The sequence below is a fragment of the Gymnoscopelus braueri genome, assembly GCF_963280865.1.
Source record: "Gymnoscopelus braueri genome assembly, chromosome: 7".
Classification (NCBI taxonomy): domain Eukaryota; kingdom Metazoa; phylum Chordata; class Actinopteri; order Myctophiformes; family Myctophidae; genus Gymnoscopelus; species Gymnoscopelus braueri.
Window position 1 is genome coordinate 17,421,623 of NC_137608.1, and position 11,979 is coordinate 17,433,601.

The 11,979-nt window shown below is 42.4% G+C and overlaps 1 protein-coding gene across 1 annotated transcript; it reads right to left on the reverse strand.

Moving 5' to 3' along the window:
- Positions 1–6,587: 6,587 nt before the first annotated feature.
- Positions 6,588–11,495, reverse strand: ccn1l2 (cellular communication network factor 1, like 2). Its single transcript, XM_080432992.1, has 5 exons — positions 11,175–11,495; positions 10,398–10,608; positions 9,750–10,121; positions 8,641–8,846; positions 6,588–8,215 (listed from the first exon to the last, which is right to left on the reverse strand). Exons 1-5 carry the CDS (start codon positions 11,244–11,246, stop codon positions 7,910–7,912), a joined length of 1,167 nt encoding a protein of 388 aa, XP_080289118.1. The 5' UTR covers positions 11,247–11,495; the 3' UTR covers positions 6,588–7,909.
- Positions 11,496–11,979: the final 484 nt, after the last annotated feature.

Sequence of the window (11,979 nt, forward strand, 5' to 3'; positions counted from 1 at the left end):
ACATAACATCGAACTCTTTCACCAGTACAAAGGAACTGATGTGAGTATCCCTTGTGCTTTTTTAGGATGAAGTTCATTGTCAAAAGCATGGGAGAGAATTAACCTGTCATTGCTTTTATGGGCACCTGTCATCATCAGTTATATGTTGAATTGATGCCTGAATTTCAGGAGTGATTTTTGACAGAATGGGACCAGCAAGAGTGAGAGGGAAGATGTACATTATAAGACGGTAGTGAGACCAGCCTGTATAGCTTGTAAACGGTGGCACTGACAAAAGGACGAGGCAAAATTGAGGATGCAGGACAAGATCAGAAATGACTACATTAGAACAGTGGTTCTCAACCAGTGGTCCGGGGACCACCAGTGGTCCTTGAGGGGGTTCCAGATGGTCCCCAGCTAAATGATGGAGAGTTGGTAACCAAATGGATCGTTATTAGATCTTTAACTCTTGAGAGTGTAAAATGAAACCAAATGGACCCTTACAGGTCCATTTGGTTTCATTTTACTCTCTCAAGAGTTAAATTATTGTTAAACATCTGCATTACTTAATTGAAGAATTGTTATTTTGATCAACATTTGCCTGTTATCTCTCCTATGGTAGCAACATTAACACAGCATGGAATTGTGGACAAAACCTTATCCAACGATAACAAAATATTCTATGTCTTGGGTCTGAGAGGCTAAATCTCATCAAACGGTGGTTCTGTGGCTCAAATGCCGAATAAATAATGGACCTTGATATGAAAAGGTTTGAAAGCCACTGCATTAGAGGATCAGCCCAGGTTAGAAGGTTCAGGGATAAAGCAAGATAGGCAACATTGAGATGGTGTGGCCATGTGCAAAGGAGGGATGAGGGGTACATTGGGAGAAGGATGCTGAAGAGGAAGGCCAAATAGGAGGTTTATGGATGTGGTGAGAGAGGACCTGCAGGTAGCGGTAATCACAGAGGAAGACGCATGAAAACAGAACCAGATGGAAACAGATGATCCGCTGTGGCGACCCCGATGGGAATTAGCCGAAAGAAAAAGAAGAATAAGATACATATGGGGGAAGGGTGCTGGTTTTCCTTACTCTGGCCTACTTCACAGTCCCAGGGGTCCTTTTAAGTGGGGTCCAGGGGATACATATTTGATAGTTAGGAAACCAAATACGTAAGGGTCCATTTGGTTTGGACCCCCTAAATTAAACACTGATGTTAATGTGTATGTTGGGGTAGAATTCCTATCAAATTGGGGTCCGGAAACCTAACGCTTATCAAACCATGGGGTCCTTGAAATTAATCAGGTCGAGAGAATCACTGCTCTGTGCCACCGTCCATCAAATCTCAGAGATCCCGTTGATTTCCGACATATTTCCTGTTCCTCTGACGAGTCTGTGCCGAAAGTCACAGTTCTCTGTGAGGCCGGACGACACCTGTAACTTCCAGTCTGGCCGCCGAGCCAAAATAAACTCCTCTGTAGCATCGCAGGATTGAAGGCAGCCAAACACTAGATACTGGCTCCACTGTGATGTACAGTACAGATGAGTCACATCTACAGCAGTGCTGAACAGTAACAAAGTACATTTACTTGAGTACTGTAATTAAGTACTTGAGTATTTTGGGATACTTTGACTTTAACTTTGACACTACATTTCAAAGACGAATATTGTACTTTTGACTCCACTATACATTTCTAAGAAGGGAAAAAGTACATTATGAATTAACCACTTATACCTGTAAGCCCTATTTCAAATATAGAGAACATCAAAGATCTACAAGCTCAAACACTTCACATCGCCACGCCTATTAAAAAGAAAATATACCTTTGTACACATTTTGTACTTTAGTATTTTTTTAAAGCATGTACTTTTGAATAATGCCTAAGTGTTTTTTAAACCAATTACAATTAAACTTGTGTAAAAATTTGAATGAGCAACTTTAAATTGTAGTGGAGTAATATTTGACCAGGAGTATCTACTTTAACTCAAGTACTGGAGTTGAGTACTGCAAGCTTCTCTGTCATGCACAGGAGCCCTTCCACTTGGTGCTCTACTTCACTGTTTCCCTAACACTGGGTCGGGACCCATTTTTATGGGTCGCGAGTAAATACCCTTTATTTGTTTCCTACATTTTATTTTTATTATTATTTCAGAAGATTTTCAAAAAAATCCTACATTTTCATCACAGTTTCTCATAAATTAAAAACAAATTCAAAATAAATACATAAATCAAAGAAATTTCATGAATTAGAAAGAAAACACTTTTAAGAAGTGTAGTGAAAATAGCAGATTTACAAGCTCACAACGCGTCACGCGTTGTGAGCTTGTAGATCGGCTATTTTCACCATAGTTTAGGTCCCGAGCCAAACAGTTTGGGAACCGCTGCTCTACTTTCTCCTTCTTGTGCCTGAAGCGGTTTGGTGTTAACCAGGTCCTACCGTACTGTATGAAGGACAGATCTAAAAGCCTTTACTTTACCTTCTCCATGTGTCTATCAGGTTCCATGTTCGCTAAAAGCTGCACCATATTAAAGGGATACTTCACTTTCACATAAAATAAACATTTAAAAAATATATAAAAAATAAATGAAAAAAGTAATGGAAAAATCACGGCCCCCTCACGCATTAGAGTGTCCTACTAATGTGTGAGGGGGCCTTTATTTTGCCATAACTTCTTTCATTTTTTTTTTATATTTATTTTTAATGTTTATTTTATGTGAAAGTGAAGTATCCCTTTAACTCATCTTGAGCAGCGGTTCCCAAATCTTTTAGCCCGTGACCCAAAAGAGAAATTTGATGTCTCCACGGGACCCAAACAAGTAGTGAAAATAGCAGATCTACAAGCTTGTAGATCGGCAATTGTCACTGCCGCTTAAAAGTTACATTTGTGAAATTTATTTCAATTGTTTTAATTTTATTTATGAAATTCTTTTGAAATAAAAATAGGCCTAATAATAATACAAAAATGGGGATATTTACTTGCGACCCACAAAAATCTCTCCGTGACCCACAATTGGGTCCCCAAGACTCCCGACCCACTGTTTGGGCATATAAGGCGTATTAGCCAGGGATCCTTTTAAAGCTTTGAGCTGGAGCCAGTTGTTTCAAATCAAGAGATTCAGTCATTGTGCTTGTTCACTTTGTGTCGTGCATGCATATAGTATGTGTTCATTTGCAATGCCAACACATTGACACACTTTATTAATTATTTTATTTGTCTTGTCTTGAAGAATTAAACAAATCATGTGTTGTTCCAAGGCAGCAAACTAGGCATCCAGGTATATTGGACATGACAAATCATTTGGCTCAACCACAGCCCATGTCTATGAACCTCCAAATACTGTCTCTCCCAGCCCATGATTCTCATAACTCCATGGATTTCAGTGAAATACCAGAACAAGCTTTCCTGGAATATGACTGGTCAAATGTTGTCCCAGACACCAATATCAGTGTGCAATCCTCCGGCAGTGGGACTTGAATGTACCATACCAAACAGTCAAGACAAACAGACAAACATTTGTCACCAGTGCAAAGACGTGCAGTCTGAGGCAAATGGGAGCCAATGGCGCCTTCAGTGACAAAGATGGCAAATGGCAGAAATATCTCCATGGTGATGATGGAATACAATGTGTGCTTTAGGTTCCTGTCTGTCGGTAGGCCAGGGAAAGAATTCTGCCACAGTGAAAGGAGGATGCAGAAAGGGATGCCTGTTATTTGACCTATTGCCTGTTGTATTTAGTAAACAAGCACGTTTATTTGTATAGCACCTTTTGAGAGAAGTGATGTCACAAAGTGCGTCACAGAGAGGCAATAAAACATAATACAAACATAAAACACACACACAAAAAAAACAGAATTCAAAAATGAGAAAAAGGATGTCTAAACAAATGGGTCTTGAGCTGCTTTTTAAAGGTGACCATGCACAGATCTTAAGACCAAAGGGAGAGATTTCCAAAGTTTCCAAAGCCATAAGCTCAAAAACACAGTCTCCTATAGTTTAAAACGGTTTCAATGGGACATATAATTTAATGTCTTGTGAAACAGTGATAGAGATACCTTTAAAGTGCCTTATTATCTGTCCAAGGGAAGCAAAACAAACTAGGACCAAGGACTGAACCTTGGGGCACACCACAATACAGAGTTTCAGATTTCATGTGATTTAAACTGAAATCGGCGACAAAGTATAAATTGGGCGTTCAGCCATATCTCTTCCAGACCTGGTTGAAATAGAGTTTGCAAGTATGTTTTTGGTGTTGATTTTATATTTCAGTACTAACTACTAAGTGTGAGGGGAATACCAAACCAAAATATTGCAGATGTCAATATTGCAGATGTCAACGACTTTCATACATTCCTGTGTTTGGCTACAATTTCTGACACCCACTGTATTGTCCATTGCTCCCAACAATCTTGAATTTCAAGTAATTTAAAGGTATCATGACATTCATTTTCACTTTTTTTATTTTCAATGTTTTATTTGGGGTTTTATGACCTCAATTACACCCAAAAAACCTGAACTTAAAACATTCAGTGGATTTTCTGTGGTCTGGGGTTTTCTGAATAATTAGGCTGAAAAGTAATCTGAGCTTGGCCCTTCGACAGTGAGGTCACTGTCGAATAATCCCGCCCACTCTCCTCCTCGCCCCTCCCCTCCCCTATCCTTTCCTTTGGGGGGGGCGGAGCAGAGGCGATGATTGACAGGCAAAATCCCTCACCAGCGACACCCGCAGGCAAAGATTTCTTTTTTCATTGCAGTTGAAAAGGCTTTAGAAATGTGAGAGAAAAACACCTGCCATTGATCACTGGAATGGAATTTTCACTTAAAACTTTTTGTACACTTTTGAAGGACCAGGACAAAGACTTTGAATGTGGTGTAAAAGTGAATGTCATTAAACCTTTAAAGCAGGGGTCTTCAACGTTACTCAGGCCAAGGACCCCTTAGCTGAGAGAAAGAGATGAAGCAGGGACCCCCACTACATATTGTATAAAATTATAATGCAGATTAAAGAGTCCAGGTATAGCTTGTTTGACAGCACTATCATCAGTGTTGTGTAAATTAATGTCTTTTGGTTTGCTGACTTATCTTTTCTGTCTTTAACTAAGAGTACCCGTCCACACTCTTATTTGCAAGTGATCGGAACAGATCTGTGTATTCAGATAAAAAATAGCCAATCTACAAGCTCACAATGTTGTGGAGCATGTAGATTGGTTATTTTTGGTGAGCGACACTGTTGTATGGCGAAGTATAAATCAGTTTTCAAGTGACCAGACTGAGACACATCTTTAGACCACCCAGAAATGTGGTTCAAATCTGTTCCCATGTGGTTTCTGCTTTTCAGACTTGATAAAACCAATCTTTTTATCTAACTTATTCTCAAGCCTTTATTTGATATAGTGACAGGAGAGAAAGAGATGGGGAAGGACATGCAGCAAAGGGTCTTGGGTCAGATTCGAACCCTGGCCAGCTGCACAAGGACTGAGCCTTAACCAATTTAGACCTGAGGCCGATTTTTAAAAACTTCTAAATCCTACATTTTCTGAAAACGTAGCAGATATATTTTTTTATTAAAATTTATTAAAAATTAAAAATGTTTGGTATTATGGTATATGCATAGCATCATCTAAAATGACACAGATGCTTTCCCGGATTTAAAGTTCTTAATGGGTTAATGGTATGCGCTCTTAGCAGGTGAGCCACCCAATAAAACCGATTCCTGATTCCAATCTTCATAGGCCAAAAATGGGACAAATTGGGCTGCCACTCTGAACATAGTGTTTTTGCATTGCCACTATCTGACCAATTGGAGTGTTCTTTGAAATGAAGCATATGCCAGAGGTTCTCAATATGTCATCCAGAAATATAGGTCAGAGTGTTCCTATCTCAACTCATCAACGACAGGAGACGGGAGCGAGAGAGAGAGAAAGAGAGAGAGAGAGGAGGGTGTGGAATTTAGGAGTCCGCCGTAATGTTTGTGCTCCAGAGCCAGCCTGTATGTTGTATAAGGCCATGAAGGAACATGAACCTGGGGCCACTGGTTGAAACGTGGTTTATGGGTTCCAAATCCTGTATAAATCAATTGGTAGAGCATGGCGCTAACACAGCTGGAGTTAAGCCTAATTTATACTTCATCATTCAACTGCATCGCTCACCAAAAATCATTTACTTTCAGTGAGCGATGTGGTTCTATGAGTAAAGTTTCCTTCTGTAGCACCAGGATTTAGGATTCCATTCCCAGTGTACAGTAAGTTAATGGGTAGAACATGACACTGACACTGCACAGAGTATCGGTTCAATTTCCACCGGTGATAGCCAAACCTATTCATCATGGGAACATTAACCAAATTTATAGTCCAATGGTTTACTTTTATCTAAAAACCCTATAAGTTATCTATTGGCATTCTGAGGCTATCAGGGAAAACCTGGCAAGGGACAGTGAAGCGTGCACACACACACACACACACACACACGCGCACACGCACACGCACACGCACACACACTCCTCTCTCCCACTCGCTCACCTATCTGCCAGATACAGTAGTTGACACTTTTCCCTCCATCAAAACTCAGACAAAGAAAGGTTACATTTTTATGTTTTTATTGGACGAGAATGATCAAGGTCTACAGACAAAATAATCCACAGAATAAATGTAGCATACATACAACACACACACACGCACACGCACACACACACACACACACACACACACACACACACACACACACACACACACACACACACACACACACACACACACACACACACACACACACACACATTCCCTCCAAGTGAAGTATCTACATTGTGAGGGATACATAAAACAACACACCCCGAAAAATGAGGCGACCTCCAAATATTGCCACTCCACAATGGTGAGTGAAGTCTCTACATACTATACTCTTTCATTTAGGTATAAAGTACACATTCACCTGTAAACGCTCAGTTTCTCATGCTTTACCAAATACACAGACGGAAAGTAACTCGCAACACATCTAGCCACGCACGCACACGCACACACACACACAGAAACAATTACAAGTTAATACAATCACTTGTGACTACAGTATATACTATATAAAGGGTTTCATTTCAAAATGAGATACACCTGCACTAGCTAAATATACAGGTAAAGTATATTATGGGTGTTTAATTTACTTACAATTAAAATGATGTCATCATAAGACATTTGCTTATGAAATGTAGGTATGAAATCATGGAATCATCTTTGTTTTGGATAATGTGATTTTTTTAAAAAGCATTTTGAAATCAAACCCTTCATATGTTGTCCCTTTTCTTCCATAAATGCATCTCTCACAAAGAGTACGTGTTTCCCATCATTCTCACATCCTCACTCCTTTGCCTATACAACATTCTGTAATGGCAAAGTGTCTCATGTCAAATATCATTCATTCATTCCTCTGTATTTAGAGGGACTAAGAAACAAACAAAACAAAAAACAAAACGAACAACAACAACAACACACAAATAAATAAAAATATAAAGTTTCAATAAAGTATTTCTGCCAACAGTTCAAGGCGCCAACACACTAAAGTGCACTGTCCTCTGTGCTGCCCCTTCCCATGGAAAGATAGCAGTCCCTTATTGAATATAGCGACACACCTCTAGTGTGGGCAAACCGGTGACGTTACGGCAGGAAGCTTAAAGTGCAAGCGAGTGTACTGCTTGGGCTGGAGGGAGAGGAGAGGGGTGGGGTGGGGTGGGGCGGAGGTCCGGCTGCCAGAGGCTTCTCTATGCCATAGTCTGGCGTGAGAAGAGGGAGAGGTTCCCACCCTCCTGACAGACAGGGCTGTCCCTGGCACATCCGGGTGGAGTGTGGGCGGAGGGCGGAAGGAGGGGTGTTGAGATGCTCGGCGGGGTCTAATGCCCACAGTGTGCCAAGCCTCAGGGATGGGCATGATGATGAGTCAGCTTTCAGTGCCTGAAGACGTGGATGTCATTGTGGAGGCTGACGGAGGGACTGGAGGGGCCACTGTGGTGACCGGGGCAGCTCTTTTTGCAACTGCAGCGCTGGATCCACATGACGTTCCGGTAGAAGCCCTCGCCGTCGGGGCAGTGGAAGCGCAGGCGGACGGTGCGGGAGAGGGACGGGGTGCAGCAGCGGCCGTCGGTGCAGGCGCCGCAGGTGCGAGGGCGATACCGCTGTGCCGTGGAACATCCGGCAAACGTGATGCTGACCGCTTCCTGGGGACGGACGGTTCGTTGACACTTTTTCCCCTTCTGAACAAGAGAGAGAGAGAGATAATGTAAAAAAACGAATAATCATTCTAAAATGCCACTTTGAAGTCTGTTATCTGAAGTTCATTATCCAATATCTCTGCAAAAATCTGTACAGGTTGCAGTATATTGTTTCTAATAAGGACCTAAGTTACACCTAATGTTCTTTGAAAAGTGCAATCATTGTATTAAGTGTTTCTTTGTCAAGTAGTTTGGGAATAAAATTAATGAATCAGATTATTAAGAACTCATGGTGATTTTTCATTGCACTGTACACCATTGTTAAAGTAATATTATAATGAATAATATCAAATAATAATAATAATAATAATAAACATTATAGAGCACTGAACACAATGATGTGTTTAAATTGTGCAGTGTGACAAAAACATTAAGAGAATCTGTCTAATGTCTTATTTGTAGTGTACCTTGCCAGCTATTGGGAGTTGCAGCAGGTCACACTGCCGGATCTGACACAGTCTGGTTTCCCTCACCAACCGGCAGTCTGCATTGTTGTTGGTGACCCGGCTTGAAATGCCCATCCCACAGGTAGTGGAGCACTCTGTCCATTCAGTGGTCTGTGGGTAACAGCTGGAGCCCAGCAACACCTCTGACCTGGGGAGAGACACCACTTCTGTGAAGAGAGGACAAACGAGATTGTATCAGTGGACCCATATGTATCTGTCCCTCTACATCAGTTTCAGACCACGACCCCACAAAATTATCATATTTGAACTGGGGACCCCCCCTCCCCCCAACACCCTGATAAGCACTTGGAATGTAGGAGTTGAGGCATTCAATTTAGTTTTACTCGATTCCACAGATTGTTTTTGTGAAAATAGATGATCTACAAGCTCACAACGACTTGTGTTGCGAGGCGTTGTGAGCTTGTAGATCGTCTATTTTCCTTTTTTTGCCACTTTCTTATATTATTTGACAATTTGGCCAATGTTTGACCAGTTTTCATTGAATAGTTTGTTGATGACTTTTGATACAGTAAGGCTCTTTTTGGGCGGTGAAACCGCCCCTATAAGTGAGATTTGGAAAAATGTACATTTTCATGCGCTGTGATCTGGGCCCAGGAAATTTGTAGAATTATCCTGCGCTGTGATTGGCCAATCCCAGCCTATTCAGGACTGTGATTGGCCAGTGTCACACGACACATGTGCATAGCCCTATATAAGCAACCATAACTTGAAAAAAACCAAAGATTTGTTTTTTTCAAGTTATGGTTTTGTCCATCATAAAGAGTGTTTCAATAAATGTATTTATCCTTTGTACATGATTGATCGACTCCATTCAGTATTGTGATTAGCTAGCAAGACACCGCCCACTTCACACAGGGTGTGATTTTTTCTTGTCTTTTCTAATGTATTAAAAAGGTCTTAAAGTCCTTAAATTATCACTTCACTGTCATCTGGGGACCCCCCATAAATCATGTGGGTGGTCCCCGACCCACAGGTTGAGAACCACTGGATTAGGGGATGGATTGGTATCAGCAAAGAATCACAGCAGTTGACACATGTTCCATCCTTACCTCTGAAGGTGACTCCAGTGCTGGCCTGGTAGTGCGACTGTGGCTGGGCCTGGAGCTGGGGACTGATGTGGTTGGGGAGTGGCGGAGGGTGGTCTGGCATGAAGGCTGTGTGCGCAGGCTCCTCTGGTTCCTCGCTTATGTGGTTGTCATCGTCACACACCCACTCCTTGCAGCATGAGCTCCCTCCATGAGGCCTGGCCAGCCGGGGTCGGGCGCAGCGCCAGTCGGGCAGCGGCACTTGGTGGGGACACAGGGGCATGCAGCCCACCACCCCGTCCATGCAGCTGCACTGGTGCTGGCAGCTGGGCTGGAAGTCCTCGCCATGCTGGTACATGCGCCCGTTGAACTCGCAGGGCAGGCCCTGGGCTTCCGCTGAAAGGAGTAGGAAATAGCATGAAAACTGTGGACTTCATAGCTATAATACATATTTTATGAAGATAGCTGCTGTCTCTGTGCTGTTAAAGTGTATTGTAAAATCCTGTAACATGCCAATTGACCATTGTCATTTAGAAAAAGTGTTTTTTTTTGTGCACAAGTGACAACTAATTCTAACTCTGAATGCAGGTCAAGGAGGCGGCTGATATTTTCTGATTAAAAATTTTCTGGCTACTAATATACTGTGCACAGACAGCCTGGTTGGCTTCTTACCTCGACACAGGCCTCTTTGAGGGTCTCCTCCAGCCCCCAGATGGCAGTGTAGCCCTTTGATGTGGTCACAGGGCTCAGTGGCACTGCAGTCCTCATTGAACTGCTTGGCGCACACCTTGCAGCAACCGCACTCATCTGTCACCCAGCTGACTCCAGGTGGGCACGAGGGCTGCTCTGCACAGGAGCACTCAGCCGGACAGCGGCTCTCTGCCTGAGAAAGAAGGTCACAGCAGTGGTTCTCACAACTGTTTCATTTGAAGGACCCCCGCTTTGGTATCCATTAGGCCACAGACCCCCCCATAACATAATGGAACCAAAATGAACCAAAATGAGGTAAAGGTTTATTTTGATTCCACTTGTACACTCTCTGAGTTACAGAACTCTAAGGGTCCTTTTTGTTCCTATACCTATCAATACTTTAGCTGGGGACCCCCTGGAGCTGCCTCGAGAACCCCGGACCCCACTTTGAGAACCAGTAGGGTTAGAGGAGAGGTTATAGGACAGATCAGAGACCAGTCATGAGATAATACTGGCAGATTATGTGATTCTAAGTGGAATGATGTAGTGAATACAATATCTTGCCATAATATAACAAAGCTAGTGTGGCACAACAATTCACTTTCAAATACAATCAACTGATTTGCAACAAGCAAGTGGGTATAAAACAGAACAGAGAGAGAGAGAGAGAGAGAGAGAGAGAGAGAGAGAGAGAGAGAGAGAGAGAGAGAGAGAGAGAGAGAGAGTAACAGAAACAATGCAAATAGCTGAGCAACTCACCACCACTGCACTAGCACTGGAGAAGATAAACAGGGTTGAAAGGATCTGCTGCAAAAATTGGATGAAAAACATCCTGGATGTAAAATAGAAAAACCTTGGAAAGTGAAAAGAGATAGAAATCTTCAGTAAACTGGAGAGGTATTAATAGTAAACAGTATTTGTTGAGACACACTGTCCGAAGAGTCCCAGTCCAAAAAGGAGTGAAGTCTTGTCCGTGAAAACGTATCCACAGTCGTTTGGTCCGTGCACTAAGAGGTACACCAGTCTAACAAGTACTTTTGCTCTCCTACAGTTTCTTGGTCACAGCCACAGGGTCAGCACAACTCGGCTCCACTTCACAGAGAGGTTCCCCGACGGGGGCCTGTACTTATAGACGCAGGGGGCCCCACCCCCTTGTGACATCATCCGCTCTCCTCTCTCTCTCTCTCAAGAGGGCTGAGAAGTGTCCAGAGGGATGGAGGGGAGGGTGCGCACGGGGTGGGTTTGTTAGTGTGAAAAACTCACCACTGTGAGAAAAACATTCAAATCACAACACCACCAGATCCTGTGCGATCCTGGAATGTGATTGCAACAAGGCGCTGAATTTCTGCGAATATCAAAAATGCACGTTTAGTAGTGCCAATCCAAACATCTTGGAACAAAGCAATGGCAATTAATAGTGAATATACAGTAGTTAACCTGATGAGGGCTGTTATCTCCACTCCGTCCTGATGTACATTTGTAGATGAAGATAAAAATGTGAGTCTCAGCAAAACTAGGAATATTATTTAACTGTCACAGTGAAAGGCATATTTGAAACATTGTT

Coding starts and splice junctions, on each gene's coding strand:
- ccn1l2 (XM_080432992.1), bottom strand. CDS start 11,246: ATGTTTTTCATCCAATTTTTGCAGCAGATCCTTTCAACCCTGTTTATC. Junction 10,609..11,174: donor CCAGTGCTAGTGCAGTGGTG/GTGAGTTGCTCA, acceptor CTTCTTTCTCAG/GCAGAGAGCCGCTGTCCGGC. Junction 10,122..10,397: donor TCAAAGAGGCCTGTGTCGAG/GTAAGAAGCCAA, acceptor TACTCCTTTCAG/CGGAAGCCCAGGGCCTGCCC.